At 53.9% G+C, this 23,421-nt stretch overlaps 10 protein-coding genes across 10 annotated transcripts; 6 read left to right on the forward strand and 4 right to left on the reverse strand.

Annotated features, from left to right (window-relative positions):
- Positions 1–345: 345 nt before the first annotated feature.
- CTAM01_12860 (uncharacterized protein) lies at positions 346–2,889 on the reverse strand (the record flags this gene model as incomplete). Its single annotated transcript, XM_060528865.1, has 1 exon — positions 346–2,889. The coding sequence occupies one exon, from the start codon at positions 2,887–2,889 to the stop codon at positions 346–348; it is 2,544 nt and encodes an 847-aa protein (XP_060376596.1).
- An 841-nt stretch (positions 2,890–3,730) lies between these two features.
- On the forward strand, positions 3,731–4,135 carry CTAM01_12861 (uncharacterized protein; the record flags this gene model as incomplete). Its single annotated transcript, XM_060528866.1, has 1 exon — positions 3,731–4,135. The coding sequence occupies one exon, from the start codon at positions 3,731–3,733 to the stop codon at positions 4,133–4,135; it is 405 nt and encodes a 134-aa protein (XP_060376597.1).
- Positions 4,136–4,279: 144 nt separating this feature from the next.
- CTAM01_12862 (uncharacterized protein) lies at positions 4,280–4,516 on the forward strand (the record flags this gene model as incomplete). The annotated part of the gene is made up of 1 exon (XM_060528867.1): positions 4,280–4,516. The coding sequence occupies one exon, from the start codon at positions 4,280–4,282 to the stop codon at positions 4,514–4,516; it is 237 nt and encodes a 78-aa protein (XP_060376598.1).
- Positions 4,517–6,733: 2,217 nt separating this feature from the next.
- CTAM01_12863 (uncharacterized protein) lies at positions 6,734–7,549 on the reverse strand (the record flags this gene model as incomplete). Its single annotated transcript, XM_060528868.1, has 4 exons — positions 6,734–7,023; positions 7,095–7,168; positions 7,245–7,383; positions 7,474–7,549. 4 exons carry the CDS (start codon positions 7,547–7,549, stop codon positions 6,734–6,736), a joined length of 579 nt encoding a protein of 192 aa, XP_060376599.1.
- A 3,030-nt stretch (positions 7,550–10,579) lies between these two features.
- Positions 10,580–12,024, forward strand: CTAM01_12864 (Nuf2 family protein; the record flags this gene model as incomplete). The annotated part of the gene is made up of 2 exons (XM_060528869.1): positions 10,580–11,854; positions 11,911–12,024. 2 exons carry the CDS (start codon positions 10,580–10,582, stop codon positions 12,022–12,024), a joined length of 1,389 nt encoding a protein of 462 aa, XP_060376600.1.
- Positions 12,025–12,248: 224 nt separating this feature from the next.
- Positions 12,249–12,917, reverse strand: CTAM01_12865 (uncharacterized protein; the record flags this gene model as incomplete). Its single annotated transcript, XM_060528870.1, has 1 exon — positions 12,249–12,917. One exon carries the CDS (start codon positions 12,915–12,917, stop codon positions 12,249–12,251), a length of 669 nt encoding a protein of 222 aa, XP_060376601.1.
- A 1,355-nt stretch (positions 12,918–14,272) lies between these two features.
- CTAM01_12866 (uncharacterized protein) lies at positions 14,273–16,729 on the forward strand (the record flags this gene model as incomplete). Its single annotated transcript, XM_060528871.1, has 4 exons — positions 14,273–14,312; positions 14,368–14,510; positions 14,579–15,640; positions 15,728–16,729. The coding sequence occupies 4 exons, from the start codon at positions 14,273–14,275 to the stop codon at positions 16,727–16,729; spliced, it is 2,247 nt and encodes a 748-aa protein (XP_060376602.1).
- A 1,583-nt stretch (positions 16,730–18,312) lies between these two features.
- CTAM01_12867 (RTA1 like protein) lies at positions 18,313–19,486 on the forward strand (the record flags this gene model as incomplete). The annotated part of the gene is made up of 3 exons (XM_060528872.1): positions 18,313–18,544; positions 18,688–19,186; positions 19,249–19,486. 3 exons carry the CDS (start codon positions 18,313–18,315, stop codon positions 19,484–19,486), a joined length of 969 nt encoding a protein of 322 aa, XP_060376603.1.
- Positions 19,487–20,008: 522 nt separating this feature from the next.
- Positions 20,009–20,434, forward strand: CTAM01_12868 (uncharacterized protein; the record flags this gene model as incomplete). Its single annotated transcript, XM_060528873.1, has 1 exon — positions 20,009–20,434. The coding sequence occupies one exon, from the start codon at positions 20,009–20,011 to the stop codon at positions 20,432–20,434; it is 426 nt and encodes a 141-aa protein (XP_060376604.1).
- An 80-nt stretch (positions 20,435–20,514) lies between these two features.
- On the reverse strand, positions 20,515–21,801 carry CTAM01_12869 (3-hydroxyisobutyrate dehydrogenase; the record flags this gene model as incomplete). Its single annotated transcript, XM_060528874.1, has 3 exons — positions 20,515–21,237; positions 21,453–21,626; positions 21,688–21,801. The coding sequence occupies 3 exons, from the start codon at positions 21,799–21,801 to the stop codon at positions 20,515–20,517; spliced, it is 1,011 nt and encodes a 336-aa protein (XP_060376605.1).
- Between the last annotated feature and the right edge of the window lie 1,620 nt (positions 21,802–23,421).

The following is a 23,421-nucleotide window of genomic DNA, read 5'->3' on the forward strand; positions in this document are numbered from 1 at the left end:
GAGAAGAGTCGCATAGATTTTTGAGAGCGAGGCCGAAGATGTAGAAAGGAGTCGATGAAGCCAGCCAAGTTTGAGAGCATATCCGAATTTTTGTCGTTTTCCAAGTGTTTTTGTGGTTTTTGTAGTCAGTGGCAAGGAAATAGTAGGTAATGAGTGAATATGGTCGGTGGATAGATAGAGTTGTAAAGAAATTGATAGCGAGCGTCGGGTGTCGATATATATGTCGACGTAGAAAGATAATAAGGAAATGTTGAGTGATTGTACGTCTCAAAGGCTTGGCTGGCGATTCATCTTCCCCTGTTCATTAGCAAAACATCTTCAGTAATCCCCCGAAATATAATCTCATCAAAATACTGCGTCAGTGCTCCTCCTGTGGTCAACGCTTGAGCGGGGCGAAACCTCGAGCATCTTGGTGCTCCCGGCGCTCACATGCCTGGCGTTGCCCCTGCTGAGGCTCACGCTCGTGGCGCGTTGAAGCTGGGGCGTCTCGCCTTCTTCGGAGCCCTCGGGCGACGACATGCCGTCTTCTCCATATGACTTCAGCATGCCTTCGCGGCTCTTGACCCTCTGATGTTGCACGACGGTGGCGCGCTGCCTGTCGACCGACCCCCACTTCATATCCGCATCTTCCATCACCTCGTCCTCGTCACTGCTGGGGAACGCGTCGCCGGTCGACTTGCGCGGGGTACGTTCTTCGTCGGCAAGCATTTCGCGGGACGGCGTGGCGAGGTTGGAGAGGTACTCATCGTCGGCGAGTTCTTCCTCCGTATCGTTGGGCGATGCAGAGTGGCTAACGTTCTGAGGCGGGAGGCGTTGCATGCTGCCGCGCATGCCCGACGAGCGGCGGGCGCCAACGCGGCCGGAGAGCCATGATCCTTCAGAGTCGATAGACGCAAGGGAAACAGGCTCGGGGGATGGCTGGATGCTGTGTCGCAGCGACGTGGGCGTCTGCCTCATCTTCTCCAGCTTCTCCATCTTCTCATCGACGCGTCGCAGGTCTGATGTCGGTGTGTCGTGTCTCACGGCAGGCGTATCCTGCTGCGAAATCTCTCCCGACTTGGACTCTGAGACAACGGGCAGAGGCATTTCCACTTCCGGGGACCCTACACGCGAGTCGGGTGGGCTGAGGGGCAGTTCGGGCAAATCCTCCCTGAAGCGCGACCTGGTCCGCTTAGGAACGCCGTTGCTGACCTTGCGAGGAATGTAGTTGACAGGTGGGGGGATCGCTGGCATCGGCACTTGTACCGGCGCCGCGGCCGCCTCTTCCTGTTGCTGGGGCACATGCGTTGCCGACTGCGAGTAGATCTGCGCGGCGGCGGCTGATGCCTGCATTGTCTCGCGCGATGTATTCGAGAAGGAAGACGGTCCCGAATTTCTCCTGTTTCTCTTGCCCAGGCGGAAAAGCGCCGAGAAAGAGATGCGAGCGCGAGTATCCTTGCGGGAGATCTCGCCCTCATCCTGTCTTGACGAGTATTGTGAGATTGCGTGCTGGTCAGACTCTGTGGCATTGGGCGATCTTGATCTTGAAATCCTCCGCAGGAAGCTCCTCTTCAATCTCATGCTGGCCTTGGGCGTAAGTTTCGTGCTCGTCTTGCGCTCTGGGGCGGGCTGCGCAGGCAGCGTCGGCGAGGGCGGTGCCTCTGGCGGGATGCTGGTCGTCCGGTGAAAGTGTTGGATGGCCGCTGGTTCCGGCTCGATGTCCATCGTCTCGGGTTGCGGTTCCTGCTCCTGTTCTTGCTCCTGCGTCTGCTCCTGCTCCGGCTCAGAGTCCTTGGTCGTTGAAATCTTTCTCGATTGCCGTGATGAACTCCATGACCGTCTCCTGGAAGAGGTAACCACTGCAGACGCTGCGTCGATCCCCAATCCGAGTTCGCGACCGAGAACACCACGTTCCAAGTTGACCGGCGGCGGTGACCCGCTGTGACGGGCTTCTGCCACGGCCTCGCGCTGCTTCTCTGATCTCCGTGCCAGTCTCCTTTCTATCCGTTCCTGGTCTCTTTGGCGTTTCCTCTCTCGCCTCCTGTTATCCCTCTCCATCAGTTCTCTCAGGTCGGCGGCGTCCAAATCATCCGCAAAGCTATCGACCCTCTTGTGTGCCCTCACAACTGACTCGGGCACCCTCTCTGAAACTTTCCTCTTTTGCTGCTGTGTGCGCGATGGCGCCGAACCATGTCCGGGACCCCATCGTGGGTATACTGCGTATCGTAATGTTGGTCGGGGCGATAGTGCCTCGAGGGCAGAGACTCGGAACGAGTGTAGCTCCGTGTCGGATGACATGCTGGAGTGAATCGATATCGGTAATGAAACGTCCGACTGCGGGTTTTCGAAGCTCCTACGGAAGCCGAGGCCGGTCTTGAGTCTCTTGCTCTGTTTCCTAATGGGCCGCCCTGACGTCCAAGGATCGGCCGCCGGTCGTACCGGGGCGAAGTTTGCCATGGCCTTGATTTCCGCCTCACGATCCGTCTCTTCTCTCCTCCTCTTGCTGGTCTTGCGTCGAGAGGACCTCGACGGTTGGCCGTGGCGTGCATTATGTAGGGTTGGCGCCCGCTGCCACGCGGGATCCCCTTTTTCTTCTCCGTCATTTCGGTCGGCTGGGAAGAGCCCTGTCGACCGGCCAGGTCCTAGTGGAACCGAGCCTTTTTGCCCCGCGACACGGATGGAGTCATTGCGACCGGGGGAGAAGCTGTAGGTGCGTTCTCTTCTGGGCGCCGGTTGCTGCTTCTCGAGGCGCTGCTTCTTCGGCATGGCCGCCCTCGGCGCAGTGGCTTCGACCGCCGTGAGACGTCGTGCTTGTGAGGATGATGTTGGTGGTGCCTCGACATCTGAGAGGTTTGCGCCGCTTCGCGAGCGTTTGCGACCGCTCCTCCGGCGGAAGGGCCAAAGGGCCATTTTCCCATCAGCCAACGCGAGAAAAGCGTCGTGGTCAGTGGGCAGAGTACGTGTGTGATGATGAGCTATCGAAGAATACTGGGGTGTTTGTCAAAGGACCAATGTCTGAATGGTTGCATGATCGTTGGCGTATTATTCAATATCGATGAATAGTAGCATATGTGTGTCCGTAAAGTATCCGTACTCCGTAGTGTGTGATCAGTGAGGGTGAACGGGCGGTCTCGTTTAGATCTCAATGCTTCCTGCTGACCAGAATCGCCACCAGTTTCGCAATGGACGAGTAAAACGAGAGGTGTGCTGGGGTTGTCCCGAGCCAGAGGAAATGCGGAAGCTTGTCTGCTTAAAGAAGGATCCGGGATTGTGCAGCAAATATGGAATTGGGTCTTTAGAGGAGAGGGTATTGGCCGGGCTTGTTTAAAGCGAGTGGAGGGGAGGAGAGACAAGAGACTAAGAGTGTGGTGTCCGTAGGTACGGGAGTGACGGAGCAATATGGATAGCAAAAGCAAGGTCGGTATCCGTACAGTACCTCTCCTTTTTTAGTTCGAGGATTAAAAAGAGGGACAAATAGTCATATGCAACCAATGTATTCGTAAAGTGGCAATAGCTGGGCTAGATATGATGGAATGACGAATGGGGGAACCCTCACAGATCCAGCAGGCTTCTCGCGAAAGAGACCAGACACGAGACGGGGCACGCCTGAGCAAGACTCACCTTCTCTCTTCCTTGGACTCTGCCCTGGGTCGACCTGACCTGGTGGTTGCTGCTGCTGTTGCTGCTGACCCTGCCTCTGCTTCTACCTCTTCTTCTTCTGCTGCTGCTGCTGCTGCTGCTGCTGCTGCTGATGGGAACCCTGGCAAGGACTGGGGGAGAACTTGTTGCTTGGCTGGGCTGGCTGGCTGGCTGGCTGGCGCCGTTGCTAGTATGTAGCTTTCTGCCGGCGCCGTTGCTGGAGCGGTACCTTGCGGTACCTTTCCGAACTAGGCCATCGAGTGGCAGGGCAAGGGAGCATAAGCCGGGACCTTTGGGGGACCACCAGATCAGACCAGGAGGGATGGGACGGCCAGGGCTGGTTGGTTTGGGCTGGAAGAAAAAGTCAAGGGTCGGTCAAGGACTCAAGGGTGAAGGGGTGGGAAGAGGGAGGGGGTGGAAGGGGTGTGGGTTGACCAGGACTCTCTGGACAAAGTGTGGTGTGTGCCCAAGGGTTGGAGGGTGCGTTGCGTTTTGTGTTTCTTCCTGCTTCCCCTAGCTTTTGAATGGACTAGCAACTGGTCAATTGGTTGATGAATACGCAGTACGGGTCCCAGGGACAACGTGCCATGTGTCTCTACCGTTCTTTGAGGTCGAGTTGAGTTCGAGTTGTCGAGACTGATGGGACTGGATCTGTACAGAGATGGATCTCGCAGTCCTCATAACCAATGACAGTCTGGTGCGAAGATACAGACTGGAGGAGAGGAACCACAGGAGAACGTTGACGTGTGCTTCGCGTGGTTTTCCGGGAACCAGTGCTGTGCCTGTGTGTCTGTGTGAACGAGGGATAGATGGCCACCAGACGCCAGCGAAGTCTCCTGCCGGCAGGGGGAATGTCAATGTCGTCGATGGGATCAGGGACTGCCAGGACTGGGCCTGATCGTCGCGAGTTTTTTCTGCTTCGGTATCAACGGAGTGGACCCAACCAGCTTTCTAGCACACCACCTGCTGCTCGGCTCCAAGTGCTGCCCTGGTTTGCTGCTTGCCCTGGTCTTGTCCCGGTCTGGCTGGCCTGAGAAGGTCAAGAAGGACTGAGAGGTGTGTGAGAGAGCGTGTACTCGTAGAGAGGTCCAGCCAGGGCAGGACGCAAGATTCAAGAAAGGAGCCCTCAACGAATCCAGACAGTGATGCGATGCGATGCGATGCGATGCAGTGCGAGTCTGCCGTGGCGCTGGTTCCTGGCCTGACTGACTGCGAGCGGGCCACGGGTCCGGCTTTGCATGTTTCTGACTACGAAGTACTGGGATCTCTATGGACGACTCGCAGGTCTGACATCCAGCCCCTGGAGTTCCAATGTCTCACCGTCTGGAGGCCTTTCTGGTCTTCCCCCGGGCTTGTCTCATATGCCGTTGTCTTATTCTGTGGTTTTCGGTGGCTTGACAGCCAGAAGATGACTGGAATCGTGCTGGTCCGTAGTGTTGAGTGGCTGGCCATCTTTAGTTATCGATAGATCATAGCCGTAACGGTTCCAGCATGCCTCTCGATGCAGTAGTACAGTATCTATATGTGTTAAAGTTTCTGCTCGTTCTACCTCCAACGGTGGGCTCATGGGCCCGTCCCCCTGGCTGCCGCCGTGCCCTGCGCGATGTACCGCGAGAAGCCCGTATGTGCAAGTTTAAAAAGAGAAGGAAAAAGGTAAAAAGAAGGGATGTGGGAGGGGTTCAGTCAAGATACCCGCTGTACCTCTTCGCTATCGCTTCGTATCCGCGCCGCAGACCCGTTCGAGTCCCGTATTCCGCGGTTGCTCAGATCTTGCAGCGACATGTACCAATGCTCTGTACGAATACCTAGGTTTCGTTTACTTCTGCAATAAGTCAGACAGCAGATGTGTTGCTGGCGGCTGCAAGTCGGCTCCATCGGAATGCTGCTGACTAGAGCTCCGGGAGGCGAGTGATAGATGGCAGCGTCTTCCACAAGTACGCAGGGTTCAGGTCTGAGAAGCCTGTTTGCACTGCAGTGGACGCAGTAAGGCTGTGTTAATTTCTCAGGACTGTTACTCGGTTGAACTGTTTGACTTTGCGTGTGTCCATCCACCCACTTTGTGCCTACCCATCGCTCTTCCCAAGCCGTCAGGACGTTATGAAAAAGACGAGGGCTGAAAGGGGATTCGCCCAGGCCCTGAGTCATCCCTCGAAAGGGATAGATAGATCCGGAAGTTGGAATTCGAGACGGACTGGATCTATCTCAGCCTCAATTAAGAATCGCCGTCAATGGACATGCCCTTGTGGTGTTCCCATGGTGCTGTTCCTTGCTGTGCCACATATTGGGAGTCTAAAATAACCAAGAATATTCAAATCCGCCGGCTCAATGACAAGGGCAGCCCACCCGTGTACTAAGAGAGGATTACATAAATCTGGAGAAGCCCTTGTTTCCGGACCCTCATCCCTCAGTGGGATTCCGAGAGGGAAACCGAAGGGGGGCAAACAGAGTTCATCGTCCCCTCTGGCCACAACTCTTTGCCGCATCGGCCACAGCACAGTAGCGCCCGGCAACCTGTTAAACCGTTGCGGTGCTCTTCATCAGATGATGTGGCTATTGGTGCCGTTTGTGCATCCATACTTGCAAAGTTACACGAACACTGTTGCTATGCGCCATCGCGCCCACCTTTCGCTGCCGGAGGGCGTTGTTTTTTTTTTCTTTCAGGATTCGCGCCATCATCCTTCCCCAGATATTGCTCAGCCCGCTGCGTTGACTCTGAGAAATGTCCTTTGGCGTTAGCCTCTTTCTAGCATATCCTATTGTATGACCGTCATCTTGCCCTTTGCTTCTGTCCACTGAGCTATCACTTCAGCTCACAGACAGCTGCACAGGGCGAGGCGTGCGCGGGGCGTTGGCCTGAAGGTTGCTTCAGCCACTAGGGCGAGTTGACGGTGACACTGACATATGTTTGACGCCAATGACTACCGGCCGTCCCGCCGTCATTTTGCGGGCGGATGATCGACTGGGAAGGGCCTTAGAGCAATGAGAAAGCTAGACTCCTACTAGCAGCCCGGCCGACTGTCAATTCCTTCTCCTTGCGCACAAGCTTATTCTTTCACGTCTTCGAGGTCCTGGTAGACAAAGCGAACAAAGATGATGAGCCAAGACCAAAGTGGCCTTAGCCGTTGAGAACTTGAGGGGAACTTCTAGACACATCATCTGACCGCTCCAGCTCCCAGAATAGCGCCCGCCCCATCACCTCTGTCAGCCGCGTTGCTACGGGGGCGGCTGCGGTGTCTTTTGGCCACCCGCGAGAGCTTCGATCCCAGGCGAGAGACTGAGGAGACTGGACGTTGCGGCTTGCCGTTCGGTTCGACGGTTGCGCAACGTTCTGCCCTGCCGGCCGACTCTCATCCCACAGTATGCGTGGCCTGTAGGGATCGTACTTGTTGGAAAACTTGAACGTGCCTGTTTGCGAGGCAACAGGGGCCATTTGCCCTTGAAGCAGGGATCGTCCTTCTCCTCTAAAGTACCGTTACCTGCGGAGCGGGACGCCAATACTTCTGTGATGGAGTAGCCAAGGCCATCGGGTGCCGTATCGAGCACGACGCCGCTTGAGGGCAGTTACATGAAGTCTGGCCCTCTTTTGTACGAAAGAAAGACTTGGCTCGATGGGAACCTGCAGGTACCTCGATTGGAAAACCCTCAATTCCTGCTCGTATTCGTCCTCAGCAGCCCTGGAGAAGCTGGCCAAAAGACGCTGCAACCCGTATTTGCTGCGGCCTGCCCACTGCCTCGGGGCCCGGCACTCGCCGCCCACGACGTAGCCTGGAAGGAGTTGGAACCAACACTCGCAGCTTGTAGCGTCTCTTTCCAGCCCCCGTCTAACGAGATCGTGAGCCATATACATCTGCTTACTGGCTTTACGGTGTTGTGGACATTTGCTGCTGTCAATGCATCGCATGGAACCGTAGCCTGCCACGACTGCAAACATGTGAACTCCTGCACTCCGCTATACTGTAGCATGTCGTTCGCGCTGCCGATTTCTGCCCGAGCATGACTAGTGCAGTTGCTGTGGGAGAGTATTGATGCCCCGAAATATCAAAGAAAGTGCGCGTTCCTGTATAATGAGCACCTTGGCAGTCTCCGGGCGGCGGGCACCTATCCCTAACTTGCGATGCTGCGATATGCCCTGTATATCGAAAGTTTCGGTCATTATGTCATGGGAGCCGCTGCTGGCTCTTCATGTAGACATTCCATCCAGGATATGGCGTCGGCCCTGCTGAATCCAAGAGTCAGGACGTCGCAATGGCGCGCGGGCTGCAGATTGTGCGGCATAAGTCCAAGTGTCGCAACTTGCAACTGCTTCATCATCGGTACGTGTGGCTTCAAGGGCTTGACCTGCGTGCCTGCTTGAGGACTTGAGCCAGCGGCAGACCGGGGTGACGACTCCTAGCCGCCTTGGGGGCGATCCTTTTAAGATTGGCGTCCCATCTCAACGTCATTGCGCCAGGGTTCTGGTCTTATCGACCTGCCAGCCTGCCGTAGCGGCGTAGGGTAATTAGGTAGCTGCGGAGGAGTTCGTCATCCGTCAGCTTCCACCCGGGCTTGATTTCCAATTTCCATGTATCCGTCGGTGCTGTATCCGTATGCTTCTTGAGCTCGCTTCATCATCCATAGTTCTCAGGGGCGCATCATGCTGTGCAGATAGCCTGATACTTCGAAGCAGTGGTTGAGTACCCTTCAGGCAGTTGCGTGAAAGATGCCAAACATAGGTTAATAAGGCCTCATTTCTTCTTAGTGGTCTGGCGTGCTGCAGGTGTCGGCCGCATCGTTTCTTTCGCACCTGTCAGACTCGACACGTAAGGTAGTGCAAGCTTCCCCCTGGATAATGCAAGTGCTGCAGGCACAGCAATGTAAAGCCAGCAGTGTGGTCATTGATGGGTCTCGATAACCCGTCTTCCGGTTTTGACAGGAGTCATTGCTCGACTTCGGCTTCTGCCATGCTCTTATCAGCCGAGCAGGATAACATGTCGGTAATACTGGCTTGATGCTGAGCACCTTCATGCGCACATAGGATCAGCTAGCGTGCGCCGATGGTCCCTTATCCTCGCCCTTGGATGCCTCGATGGACTCGTGGAGGCGTAATATCCTTTCAATGTCACCAGTCGAGGCTTCGAGGGCGGGGTTGGTGTGTAGACTAGCTCTCCCTCGTCGACCTTGACGAATGAACCACCATTGTTCAACGAGTACGGTTGCTCGCTCATTTGATCATTAACTGGTTGCAGCTCATGCAGGTAGGCTTGGTCTTGAGCATTAGGCACTACTCACAGCTCTTAAATGCCTACATTAGAGAGGGGATTGGCAGCATCTTCCTATCTGGCAATGGAAAATTGAATGCTCACATAGCTGGCCAGTCAGGGAAGATTTGCACCAATAATGGTTGGTGAAAATAAATCCCTTTTCATCTGATGACATCCCCCCCTGGCGCCTGGCGGTGACGCTAGACTGGGACTTCCCGAAAAGTAAATCCAAACTGTTTCACGCTCGGAGCCTCTGTTAATGGGAGTCTGTTGTTTCCAGCCAATGACAGCCCACGGCGAGGGGCGTTTCAGAAACGATATCGATGGGTAGACGGCAACAGGGCTCATTGCGAAATGAGACGGCTCCCTTTTTGTCCATAGAGTATTACGGATAGAATCCATTTGGCGAGGCGGAAATGAAGGTCAGTGTCCGTAGTTTGTCTGGCCAAAGTTATCGACCCAGAACTACCTGGACGCCATGTGGGAGAACGGCGGAAACTGGCTGGGGTTCAGCGCAGATCTCGGCTGGCGCGAACTGTGAGGGTGTGTTCATCTGCTCATCTCTGCACCTTTTGGTTAGGGATTGGCAGCTTTCTGGCCAGGTTCGATTGGCCTCTCTGTCTCTGAGAACGCAGGCGAGGTCATCTGCTTCGAAGCGCAGGGGATGAAGACGGTTCTAGGCTCGCCTCTTGAACCGCTTGGTCCATATCCAGAATCCGATTTGGTACTCTCTCCGAATCTCTCATTTTGGTACGTAATGGCCCAGCAGTAGTGCTTTGTAGGCGCCGTGTAGGCCATGGCATGAGAGATTCACCACCGCAGTGGATTCCTGATAGTATTTCTTTCGAATATGACTGTATGACCCGGTGTCTTGATCGAGTTCGAGGCAGAGGATGATACTGGTGTGCGGCCAAGTCCCGAATTGATGGAGTTGCTTCGAAGTTGCTATTAGGCATAAGGTACCAGTGTTTCTCTCGAGTCAGTGCCGAGCAATGCGGCATGCGAAGCTTTGGGACAAGGTTTCCTGGAGCTCCGCGAAGTGAGAAGTGCTGAAATTGTTCTGTGACGTTGGCGAGTCGGCAGAGAAGTGACCAAACTCTGGAAGGTCGCGTTGGGTTTCTGGATGTCACTTAGGAAGGCATGAACCCCAAGCCGCGCTAACGGAAAGCACCTGCCACGCCGAATCTAAGGTGCCCTGTAGATACGGAGTACACAGGCAAAAGAAAACCGCCCTTTGCATCTGCCTGCAAGCACTAGATCTCTCGTACCTTTTAAGATGCCTACAGGTATGCACTGTACGGATATACAGCACCAATACGCATCGATGCGATAAGTAAAGGGGTACACATTGCACGGGGATGAAGTCGGTGGCAGATATGAGCGCCGCAGAGGAGCACAGGCTAGGTACACCGGCAATAAGTCAGACGACCGAAAGCACGTGGCTCTTAGTCATGTGACCTTTCATTACGTAAGGTGAGGTACTCTACTTACCTTAAGGTAGCCCCGAAGGTCTTTATCGATAAGAAACGGGTTGTCGGAGCAACAGGCCCGATAAGCTGTTTACGGCAATCTTTTGATGCCAACCTAACCGCGACAACACCACGCCCAATATCTACAGACACACCTACGGAATCGAATTGACCTTCGTCTTGTCACATCGCATCCAAGCTCGACCAGCCAGTATATCTCACCGCTCCAAGGAGCCCAAACCAATCACCAATATGTCGCACAATCCGCGGATGAGCATCATTCCCGCGACACAGACACAGTCGCGCAATACCCGCAAGAAAGAAGATGAAGCCGACGCGTTCATGCGCCTGCCGGACAAGGAGATTGTCGGCTGCATAACAGACATCGGAATCCCCTTCAACGTTGCCGACCTCCAGAAGCCGAACCCATTGCAGGTGCAGATGATTTTCGAATGGTTTGCCGAATTGCTCCTCAATGCGACCCGCGAGACCGTCGAGCCCGCCATGCGTGCTGCTGCTGAGGACATCTGCGGCGAATACTCCGACATCGTGCCCCCCGACACCCGCAACTTGATGGGCTTCTACGTTTCTCTGCGAGGTCTTCTAGCAGAGTGCGGCATCCAGGACTTCAGCTTCAACGACCTCTACAAGCCCACGCACGACCGTCTTGTCAAAATCTTTAGTTACCTGATCAACTTTGTGCGCTTCCGCGAATCTCAGACAAGCGTCATTGACGAGCACTTCAACAAGGCCGAAACGACGAAATCCCGCATAGAGAGCCTGTACTCGGAGAATCAGGACATGGAGTCGCGTCTTGTCGACATGAAGCGCAACCGCAAGGCAATGGAGGCACAGGTGCGCGAGAAGACGACCCGCAACGAGGAACTCAAGCAGCGGCTGCTGGAGCTGCGGCGTAATCAGGAGCGCGTGGCCGCTCGTCTTGAAGACGCAAAGGTCAAGAAGACTGAGCTCACGACAGCGCTGGAGGAGAGGACAGCACAAAAGCTTACCGCTAAACAAGAGAGCGCAAAGCTTCGGCCCTACGTCATGCAGAGTCCTTCGGCGCTGCAGGCGACCCTGACTGAGCTAAGCAACGCGCTTAACAGCGAAAAGTCGCACATCGAGGCCCTCGATCGCCGCTCGCGCGCACTTCAGACATCAGCCGATTCCTTCTCGGTGGTCTCTACGGACGTAGCATCATGCATCAAGGTGTTGGACGAAATTGGCACCGAGCTGGCCAAGGAGGAGGACGAGAACCTGAAGAATGTCAAGCAACGCGATGCACTATCGGAGCGCGGTAACAACGTGCGAGAAGTCGAGCGTACGGAGGCATTGCTGCAGCGGCAATTGCTCAAGTGGAACGAGCGTACCGAGAAGCTCCGCGAGCAAAGTTCTGCCAAGGCCCAGGACGCCAAGGAGAAGATGGAGGAGCTTCGTGCTGTTCACCGTAAGCTCACCGAGGAGAGGACGGACAAGGGCAAGGATATTGAGAGGCGCCGTGTTCGCATTGAGCAAACTGAGAAAAAGGTACACTTACCCTTGATCTTCTGATATGGGACTGGATGCTAACAAAAGAAAAATAGATGTTGGACCTTAAGGAGAACATTGAAAACGAGATTCACAGTGCTTACGATGAGTTCCTCAAGATGGACTCTCACATCAAGCTATACATTACCGAGATGGAGCAGGCTCTCTAGATTATCATTGTTTTGGGTCGGTTATCTGTCACTTTGTCACGATGAAATGAGTTATAAGGATACCATGGGTTTGGCGTTTGAGGCAGGTTTGGATTCTGTAGATGTTGGAGAGGGGCAAAGACCTGGGTGTTACATGGTCGTGCCCAACGTATCGATACAATGAAGCTTTCGATCTCTTTCGACCCATATCGTTGCCTCGGTCGAGGTTCTGTGCAAGCCAAGTACTAAAGATCCCAGCGGCCAGTCTGGAAACGAAACCAGCGGCCCAATACTCGTCTCACCTCGACAGTTCTCCCCATCCAGACGCCCTCGCTCCTCCTTGAACTCCCGCTCAAAACCGGCGCATCATCCCGCAGCAGTGACGTAAAGTCTTCATGCCCTCCTGCGCCTCTAGGCTCAACGATGACGGGTTTGAATTTGGTGTCGGCCCGGCGAGCTGCCTCGATGAGCACCGCGGCCGAGCTACTGAGGCCTTGCGCGCTCCACTCGCTGCTATCGCGGTGGAGATCGAGAAACCCGTATACCAGGAGCAAAGGCGGGCGACTCTTCGAATTTGACGATGGGTGGTTTGGTGGAGGTGGTATCAGGGAGTCTGAAGTGCCAAAGGCGGACAAGAAGGCACGTAGATGTGTTACGCTGGGGATGAAGAGGACGCGGATGTGACGGGCAATTGCGGTCTGGAGGAGTGTTGCCGAGAGGAGAGGTAGTGGGAGCAGGTCTTCGGACTGCTCATGATTATGTTGGGAGATATTTTTGCGACTGTCAGAGACGAGAGCTGAGATGAAGTCCTGTCGTTGATGGCAAATGAGGAGTGTCGTTGGATAGGGCTGGAATGTGACGATGTAATGAAGCAGCTCTGCTGGTGAGGCAGGCGAGAGCACTGTCGGGTTCATTGGTAAAGATTCTGAGAACAATCTGTTTCTTCTTGCTAAGCGATACTCTTAGAACCTCGAAAGTATTGTTGTTTTGGTTTGGGGGGTTTCTCTCATTAGATCAGTCCTTGACGAGGTAGGAGTGGGATGAAGGAAGAGTACGATTAAAGCCAATGAGTGCGCCGGGTCGAGGGACCCACTTTAGCCACCTTTCTGTGAGAGACTCGATCTATGACTACTGCTCCAAGTGGTCGTATTAGTGATAGCACCATATCACCGTTTCTTTCATCAAATGATTCGGGCTTTCATTCCCTCTTATTGACACTCTAAGATGCTGACGTCTCGTAATGCTCGCTTCCGTTGAATGCTCTTGGTCATCTCATCACATGGGCTACAGACGGGCCCATCCCATGAACCTAGGCCATGCTTCGTCTTCATCTCAAGGATCATAGTAAACAATTTGAGATTGTCTTTCATGAGCTGTCTACAATCTGAGAGTCAAACCTGGCAGTGAACAGCATCATGTTTATCTCTTGGAGTCACATTTCTGCTGTCAGGTTCAGAACCAGGCTTGGGCATGTTTGACGAGAGGTTGGGCCAAATGGCCTACGACACGCAATGTGGCTGTGGAGATTAGGTATAGATGTATCACTCTTCTTCTGTTCTAACTTCAACTTTACTGCAAATTCACTATTAGGCTTTATAGAGTACTTAAATATAGGCGTTAGAAATGACTGGTCAGGATAATTTGCAATCGAGACCAGTTCGATAATTCTGCTTCCTATGAGAGCTCATTCAAACTCCCTCGGGTCCTTCTACCCGCATCTATCGATACCTCTTCTTGAAATTGCAATCTTATGACTGAGGGAAAGAATCTAAGAGATTGGGATTAAGCCTCTCTAGGGACTCAATAACCAAAGTATCTTGTTTCTCGCTCCCCAGGAAGACACCCAAAAGCTACTATACTAATGGACGTTTCAAAAACCCTGGATGTGTTTCCTCCAAGCCTATCGAGGATCGGACTTACACTGAGGATACAATTCAACTTGTCAATCAATCGCCAGATACTCACCAGAGACGAAGACAAGTTTCCAACCTTAAAGGGAAGTGAGTGAGCAGCGGATCGGTGTGGGGCAGGAATCGTCCGCCATGGTGGGGCTACCTTACCTATCGAGCCCCCGCCCTCTGCAGATACAGCAGCTAAAGGTACCTCAACCCCCCCGGCCTCTGTCCCACGACGGCCACCTAGCTCAGTCAGCCTCTCGAGCACCCGATGAGACGTCATTTCTCTCCCTGCGACAACGACCCGATATCTCCAAGGCTTCGGAGACCAAAATCCGCCCGACTTCTTCAGCCCGACAGGCCTTTCGCCCGCCATGGAGTCCATTGCGCGGATATCTAGCCTGCTCGAGAGCGGTACGTTTCTTGCTCCTGTCGTCATGTCCCCTCGCTAACGTTTACCTCGTCCCAGCCCGAGAGCTCACCCTCGATGCCGCCTCAGCCACGCGCAGCTCCCGCAGCACCGGCCGCCCTCTCGACCGTACACAGATTAAGAAGCTACTGGACAGTCGAAATGAGCGCGAGGTGCTCGACGGCCTGCGCCGCGTCCTCTCGGTAGGCATCGCGCTCTTCCTAGCCAGCCTCCCCGTCCCTGCCTTGGCTAATCGACCCGTTCTGCATAGATGATGTACCGCGGCCAAAAGACGTTACCCTTCTTCTCCTCTGTTGTCAAGAATGTCGCCTCGCCGAACATCGAAATCAAGAAGCTTGTCTATATCTACCTCATTCATCATGCCGAACAAGAACCCGATCTGGCTCTGCTCTCCATCAACACCATTCAGAAATCCCTCTCCGATACGAACCCCCAAGTCCGCGCCCTTGCTCTCAAGACAATGTCTGGCATCCGAGTCCCAGTCATCAGTCAGATCGTATCTCTCGCAATCAAGAAGGGTGTGGCAGATATGAGTCCCTACGTACGCCGAGCTGCCGCCCTCTCCATCCCCAAATGCTACCGCCTCGATCCCACACAGTTGCCGCAACTCCTCGAATACCTAACTGCGCTCCTTGGCGACAAGCAGTACTTTGTCGCCGGTGCGGCAGTTTCGGCCTTCCTCGAGATATGTCCCGATCGAATCGATCTCATACATCCCCAGTACCGGGCGTTGGTCAAAAAGGTCGTAGACATGGACGAGTGGAGTCAGCTGGCGACGCTGAGAATGATGACATATTACGCAAGGAAATGCTTTCCCAGGCGGACACGCAGCGTTAAAAGTCAGGAAAAGGCTGCCAACTTGGGCGACTTTTATGGAGAAACATCGCAGACTGGAGGCGAGGAGCAAGAGGTTGCCGTCGTGGACCCAGATCTCGCCTTGCTCCTCAACGGTATCAAACCGTTGCTACAGAGCCGCAATTCAGCTGTGGTCATCGCGGTTACGAGATGTTACGTCGATATTGGCACGCCGGAATACGTCAAGACAGCGATTGGCCCACTCGTTGCGCTCCTCAGGGGGCCACAAGACATCCAGCAAGTCGCCCTCTACAACATTGTCTCGGTGTGCCTGACGAGGCCAACCGACTTTGTCAAATATGCCAGCCACTTCCTTGTCAGAGCTACGGACCCTGCGCAAGTATGGGAGCTGAAACTGGAAATTCTGACACTCATCTTCCCTCACGCACCGCCACACATCAAGAGCCTCATTCTGAACGAACTCGAGCACTTTTCCGGCTCAACGAACAAAGCGCTGGTAAGAGAAGCAGTACGCGCTATTGGACGGTGCGCCCAGACGGACTCATCTGCGGCTCCCAGGTGTCTTCGTTTACTACTCGGACAGATCACGAGTCTTGATGGAACCTTGGCAGCGGAATCTCTGACGGTGATTCGGCACCTGATCCAGCAAGATCCCCAGGGGCATGTAGGCACAGTTGTTCGTTTGGCGAAGAACCTAGACTCGGCAACAGACCCTCAAGCAAGGGCAACCATCATTTGGCTTGTGGGGGAGTTCTCGGGCCTTGAAGGCGAAGACAATATTGCCGCAGATGTGATGCGGATTCTTCTCAAGGATTTCGCGAGTGAAGCAGAGGTAGCCAAGGGACAGATCCTTCTTCTCGCTGCCAAGGTTTACCTACATCACATAAACCGACAAAACGAGAACAAGGGCGAAGACGATGCGCCCGTACCAGTCCAGGACGACCACCCCGTGGCGAAACTCTGGGATTATGCGCTATTACTGGTCCGCTACGACACATCGTACGACCTCCGCGACCGAGCCCGGATGTACCGAGCCCTCCTTTCCGTGCCCCAACTAGCCACGTTAATGTTGTTGGCACCGAAGCCCGCGCCCCAAGCTCCCAGTCCATCAGAGACACGCAAGGGCTTCATGCTCGGCTCGTCAACGCTTGTGTTGGCCGGTGGAGGTGGCATTCACGGGTTACGTGGTTACGATGCTCTTCCCGAATGGGTTGCGGAGGGCTCAGAACCCGACAGGAGATTACGAGAGACAGAAGCAACATCGAGCTACGGTGAGGATAAAAACGTGCCGGCAAGTCAAATGCTCGACAGCGCAGTCAGGGCGGCGCCAACGAGGACCAACGGTCTCGGTGCCGTTGTGGGTGCCGGTGCTGCAAGCGGTGTTGGTGTCAAGACGCTCGATGACTGGCTTGCCGAGGAAGAGAAAGAGGAGCAACAGGCGGCCTTCCACATGGAGGAGGAAGAGGATGATGAGGACGACGAGGAAGAGGAGGAAGAAACAGACGATGAGGATGAAGAAGACGAGGATGATGACGAAGACGAGGAAGACGAAGAGGACGAGAGCAGCGACGACGACAGCGATTGACATGCACGTCGTCGCGTGCGAACCGGTAGCCAGAAGCTGCTCTCGTCGACCTGAAGCATATAATTAAATAACATACATTCTGGCACTTGGGCGCAAAGTTTCTATCGTGACAGTCATCAAACGCGTAGTTTTGCGGCAGGCTGGGCCAAATGCATGAACCGGTTCGCGGAGAAAACAGAAGACTACTAACTTGAAGGTATCGCATCCCAGAGCAACCGGTCTTATGGGGCAGAACTCGGCGACAGATTAGCGGAATGGGCAACGGGTGGTTTTCTTGACTGGCATGACAGCATTCCTCCTAAGCTTCGGAGAGATTGGTTGCCCCGACTGTCTGGGTCCAGTACTACGGGTGCTGGGTCGCAGTTGCACACACGAATACGTTTATAGTAGTCTCGATGGTTACCACGCGAGCGGCAGGCATACCTATCATCCAAGCGAACCGAGAGACCCGAGCCATCGCCTTTCGGATCCTCCTAGGCCTCTAACCCGCCGGTGTTTCTAGCGGGACTCGGGAGAAGCTCGAGTGATCCTTGTCGATATCTCGGTTAGGTGTTCGGGTGGCATTCTGTCAGCATCGCTTACCCCGTGTTATTCGGATAGGAAACACCCCGATGGGTGGATTCGGTGCAGACCCGAGCCAAGGCGCTAGATTGATGCTAAGATTCGGGCGTTGGTCTCCGTACCGTCTTTCGGAGTCTCCCCCGTTTGTTGCCTCAACTGTCTCTCCTCTTGACTCTGTCTGTTGTCTCTTACATATAGTGTTCGGGACAAAGGTTGTTGACTGCACTGGGGATCCGCAACTTGATCTCGAATCACTTTATTAATTCCTACTTGTGAAGTCTTAAGTCCTGATAAGATCCACCATGTCACAGAACGTCCGAGGGCCCAACAGAGAGACAACCAACATCCAATGGTCACCCCTCACACACACACAAAGTCCGTAAGCGGCAGGCGCACTGGTTTCCAATTCGAGCGGGCGAGCGGGTCCTCGGGTAGCAGACGAAGATCTTGGCTCTGTCCTTAGCGTCACCGTTTGCTGCCAACCCTTGTCACTCTTTTCGCAGAAGATGCCATCTCGTTTCTCTCGTTTTGCTCGGTTTTCGTGTTACTAACATATACGCTGACCAGTCATATGGCAGAGAAAACTGAGGAGAGGGTTGTCATGGATTTCTGGACCCTAGATGGTGGTCTGTCTGCCTGTCAGTACGCAGATACTAAAGAGGCAGAGGCTGCTGTCCATGTTGTAACTGAAGCTCATATGTTTCGCATCCATATGTGTAGATGACAAACCTCGGCTGCGTTTCGTACTGTCATTTCTATTCGGCATCTACATCTTGGTTCAGTCCAAGTCTTTTTATTTCTTCCAAGGCATTTTCGACAGAACCATTGCCTCTTCAGGCTCGTGGCAACAATAACAGATACCAAGCGAGAGGAAAGAAACGAGGACTCGGACAATATACCATCCACTCAAACTTGCGATCGATCGCTCTGGTGACTTCGGGCACCTTGGGAAGATTCGTGTACATCCCGAGCCTCAACGAAGCCAGACGACTTTACTCAGCAGCACATCCAAATCGACCATCATGTCGGCCAACGACACCACGACACGGCGGCCTTTCCGCGAGTGTACCGAAGTCTCACAGCTTTGCCCCGTCGAGATGACAGTCTTGTCCTACTACCCCAACTTCGGCGCCAACATCTTCTTCGCCGTCGCTTTCGGTTTGATCGTGCTCGTGTCGGCAACCATTGGAACATGGAAGCGCACATGGACGTTCATGGCTCTTGTGACGGGCGGCTGTGTCCTCGAGACAGTTGGTATGGAGTTCCCTTCCTGCCTTGCCATTCCTCACACACGAACCCATCATCCCAACTTACAACTGGATGAACCATGCCTCCGTGCTCCTAGACCCGCAAGCACCATCAAGAATCCCCCTTTCTAACAACTGACATGACTCCAGGCTACGTCGGCCGCACCCTCCTCCACGAGAACCCCTGGAACAAGGACGCTTTCCAGATGCAAATCTGCACCATCATCCTCGGTCCGACCTTCATCTGCGCAGGAATCTATTTGACCTTAAAACACGTCTCCGCCAACCTCAACCCATCCCTCTCGCGCGTCCGCCCTCGTCTGTACCCGCTCATCTTCCTCCCCGCCGACCTCACCTGCCTCATCATCCAGGCTATCGGTGGCGGCTTGGCTGCTGCGGCGGGCCAGACGAATAAGAAGCTGCTAGACGGGGGCAACCAGGCCATCATTGCGGGTATTGTGCTGCAGGTCGTCGTGTTGATGCTGTTTGGGATCACTGGTGCGGACTACTGGATCCGCGTGAGGAAGTGGGCGCACGGGGCCGATACCAGCGCCGGCGATGTCTCGCTGTACCATGCCAAGAGGTTCAGGTCCTTTATCTACGCTGTCACGGTGGCGTATGCTTGTGTTATGATTCGTTGCATTTACCGGTAAGTTGGGCTGGTATACCACAAAAACAACAGAGGAAAACGGTTGACTGATCTTGTTACAGTGTTGCCGAGATGGCTGGTGGATGGGGCAACCATATTATGCAGGACGAGGTTTCTTTCATGATCCTCGACGGCGGCCTAGTCTTGATCTGCGTCACGATGCTTACAGCCTTCCACCCGGGTTTATTCTTCCCGCAAATGGCGAACGCTCGCAAGGCATCTGTCGGAGAGAAGTCGGAGACGACAACAACATCAACACCAGAAAATACCAAGATCGAGTCTGGGCGCGAGTCCGCATGAAGAGTCGAAAAAAGGACGTTAGACTAAAGAAGGTGGTATTAGACGGATGAAGAAGGGATCATGGAAACACTGTTCTCGACAGATAGTCAGGTCAATTAGGAACCGGCGCGAAGGCGCTAAGCCTCCTCTCAAAGCCTCTTAGACTGTGGGTTTGCACTTTGTCAGAGAATTTGACACAATATTCAGTGAATTTCAACTCTGCCTTTCTGTGAGCTTTGTCGAGTATGTTCATATCGACAAACCAAGTCTACAAGATCTGTCCACCAGTGGATCGACAAAGAATTGATTGTTTATTGTTTAAGAAACAACGTTGGTTCAATATTTAGAAAGTCCCCTCAACAATATTCACGTGTCACACCTAGACAGTGACTTGACTTCTACACATAAGCTAGATGTTTTCCCTTAGATTCTCCACGGAAAACTGTCGATAACCTCATCTAGAATATCCTCCAACAGCCAGACATGTTGTATGAGATAGGAAAGCAGTCTTTGTAAGTAATTCCCATGACAACTTTGCTCACAATGTGTGTCACAGACGTAATCCATTATATGTGCAGCATCTGCAACACCCGTCTAGGAAAACCACGTCGACGAGTCCTCGAGCATTGTTCCGCTGTCATCCTGAACGGCAAGAACCGCCAACACTGCGGCGTCCTCTACGACACGGTTCCTGAACCGTCCGCTGCCGATCCGGCACTCAATCATTCGGGACTCGAGTTTGAAGTCTTGAAAACAGCGTTGGGCTACACTCTCATCGAGCCACAACACCGTCGTCCGAAGCCAAAGGCGATTCGATGCGACTTATGCGTAGACCATCTTGGGGAGAAAGAGGCTGAAGTGAGAGAGAAGTGGTGGAGGGCAGAGACAAAGGCACTGGCAGGTACCAGAAAGAACAAACGGCTAATCCCAGGACCTTCAACTGCGGGGTGGTCTGACATCTATCGATGAATGGTTTCATACTTCTGGTAAGTGTAGGTTTCCCAAAGGCCCTAGAAATCTAACATCCTAGCTCGACGGATGACTGTTTTTCACTCCTTGCCTCCCAAGTACCGATAAACGACGGAAAAGTCCCGCCCTTTGCACCCTTCCTCGGCCTCAGCAGAAGCATACACCTCGGTTGCCTTGCCCGCCAATTCCAACTTGGCACCAGCCTCCCGCGCAGCAACGACGGCCAACCCAAGATCTTTGCGCATCAGCCCGATCCCGAACCCGCCCTTATAATCCCGTCCCGCGGGACTCCCCTCGACGACGCCCTTGACGGGGTTATTCACCTCGCTAGGCCAGCACTTGCCCGTACTAACGTTGACCACGCCCGCGAGAACCTTGGGATCCAACCCCCACTTCATGCCCAGGTTCATCGCCTCAGCCGTGGCGATGTTGTTAATGGCCAGTAGGTAATTATTCGCCAGTTTCGCCGAGAGCCCCGTCCCCTGCGGTCCGCAGTGCAACACGCGCCTGCCCATACGCAGGAGCGTCGGCTCCACGGTGGGAAGATGCGTTGCGTCGCAGCCGAGCATGAAGGTGAGCGTGCCGGCCGTGGCACCGACGACGCCGCCGGACATTGGGGCGTCGACGAAAGTGCCCTGGTTGCTGGTTGAGGCCGAGACCGAGGCGGCGACCTCGCGGGACGAGGAGGGGTCGATGGTGGAGCAGTCTATAAAGGTACGTTTGCGGGAGGGCAGGTCTTTGAGGATGGAGGCGTAGACTGCTTTGACGTGGGATGGTTCGGGGAGAACGGTGATGACGGTGTCCTGGTGAGTCGTATTAGTATTCATGCCCTTGGTACAGAAATTGGAGCTTGAAGAAATATGGCATGAGGCTCTCGAGGTCAGAAGACTTAGGAAGTTGCTTTACTCAGTGGACGGATGTAGGCCGCCTCATAGTTGGCAAAACAGTTTTAAGAATGCATCATACGAACACAGATGGGCCATCTTGAAAGATGGAAAAACGAAACACGGCAACTTACAGCTTCAATTGACGCATCTCGTGCAGTGTCAACAACAGCAACCTTTGCGCCGCCGGCCTGAGACTGGTCCATCTCCTTTGCCAGGTTGGAGACGGCGTCTTTATTGATGTCAAAGATGCGAATCTCATCTTTGGGACTCAACTTGGACTGAAGGTTCTTGGCCATTTGGTAACCCTGAAATGGGACGGTCAGCTTCATGAGGGGTTCAATGCCATTGAGTTTAGGAGGGCCATACCATTTGTCCTAAGCCGATGAAGCCATAACTCTCCAACCGCCGGTGCGTCGTCGCAAAGCCGCGCTGTTGTTGAACGAGTCTCGGCAGAGCTCGCAATGTGGAAGCTGCCCGCATCTTGTGAAATGTATTCCAATTTCAGATGAGGAAAAGCAACAGGTACTTGAGTGACAGTGAAAAGAAGGAGACAGAGCACACTCAAAACCGGAAAGATGTAAGTGTACAATGCTCTTGTTCAAAGTTGGATGAGAGACGGGCACTCCAGCCGATCGTAACCCCAGCTTTCCACTTCCACTTCACCCGCTTGCGCGCTGCGGGGGAGCAAGCCAACGGTTATCCGGGGAGCCGGCCATTGCCGGTGTTAGCCATGCCCGCTCGTGTCTACCCCAAATGATGCACGCGGGCGACCTTGGACCTTGGCCCTTGGCCCCTCCCCCCGTCATCCGAGACCTTTGTCTCCCAACCCATGCATTGGTGCGTCTGCGGGAGCGGCCCTGATCGAATTGGAGAAGAAAAGAGTGGTTCCGCGCCCCTTGCAGATGATGCTAAGAATACCGCATGGTGCCGGGAGAGCGCACGCATATACTAACGTCGCTTGGGAAAAGGTCAAATCCGAGCTTAGCCTTCCCCGAACGACAGAAAGGTGAGTAGGAGAAGAATTACTTTCCGCTTTTCAGACATCGTGAGAAATTTCTGATTTCTTATATGCCGTGGCATGTGGACCGAATGACATCAGTTTGACAAACATCATCTCCATTGCCGATGGAGACAGTTGAGACGACGATGGAGACTGAAGGGATAAGTGGTGGAGATTTCGGCGAGGAACTGACTCTTCGCCAAGGGCCTTCCATGAAATAATGGGACGTCTGACTGAGTAATAGACGGTTGGGCCATTGTTTTCTACCAGCAGCGGCTGGGATAGCTTAGGGACAAGGGCCTCGTACGGCCAACTTGTAACATACAAGCCGGTCAACAACCCAAGCCTCGCATCATACCATGCACTAAGCTATGTAGGCGGGTACTACATTGAGGAAAGTTGTGGAGTGACTCGGACAAAAACCGGATGAGGCTCTGCTTGAGCGAAATGGAGCATCCGGGTAGCTGGCTTCACAAGCACAAAACACATCATAGTCGTGATAGTTACATATTGCACACGTTCATCAGGGTCAACGACATAACACCCCTTGACTGCTTACGAGCGACATAATTGTCACGAAGATGGCGCCTCGAAGAAGCATCTCTTGCAACGCATGCACCGTATCCCATTCGACGCCGAAAAGCAGAGAAATACCTAAACAATACATCAACTACAATTGCCTCAATCCTGAACCACGGCCTTGCCCTCCCGCGTATCCCCCTATCGCCTGTGGAGACGATCTCAATGTACACTTATTTGATCCCACCCAATATTCCACAAGCAACGAGTGAAAAGAAAGCTGGCCCGAGTGCCCTCGGGCTCTATCTGGGTATGATGAGTAAGGCAATAAAACGATATAGAAAGGCTGCCGCCGAGTCCTCGGCCTGGAAAACGGGCTTGAGGCAATCAGAATATCTGATATTCCACGACTGTATCAACCGTCTTCACTGCAACCTAGAGCCCCCCGAAACGCTCCCGACACGTCAAATGACGTCTCAGAAAGAACCAACAAAGTACGAGAATGCGCTTCAAATTTTGTTAGCCGATTTCAGTCCCAGATGGCAATGAGCAAATCAGAGATACATACCCGACGGCCAGTG

The sequence above is a fragment of the Colletotrichum tamarilloi genome, assembly GCF_030869305.1.
Source record: "Colletotrichum tamarilloi strain Tom-12 chromosome Unknown Scaffold_83.1, whole genome shotgun sequence".
NCBI classification, from domain to species: Eukaryota; Fungi; Ascomycota; class Sordariomycetes; order Glomerellales; family Glomerellaceae; genus Colletotrichum; species Colletotrichum tamarilloi.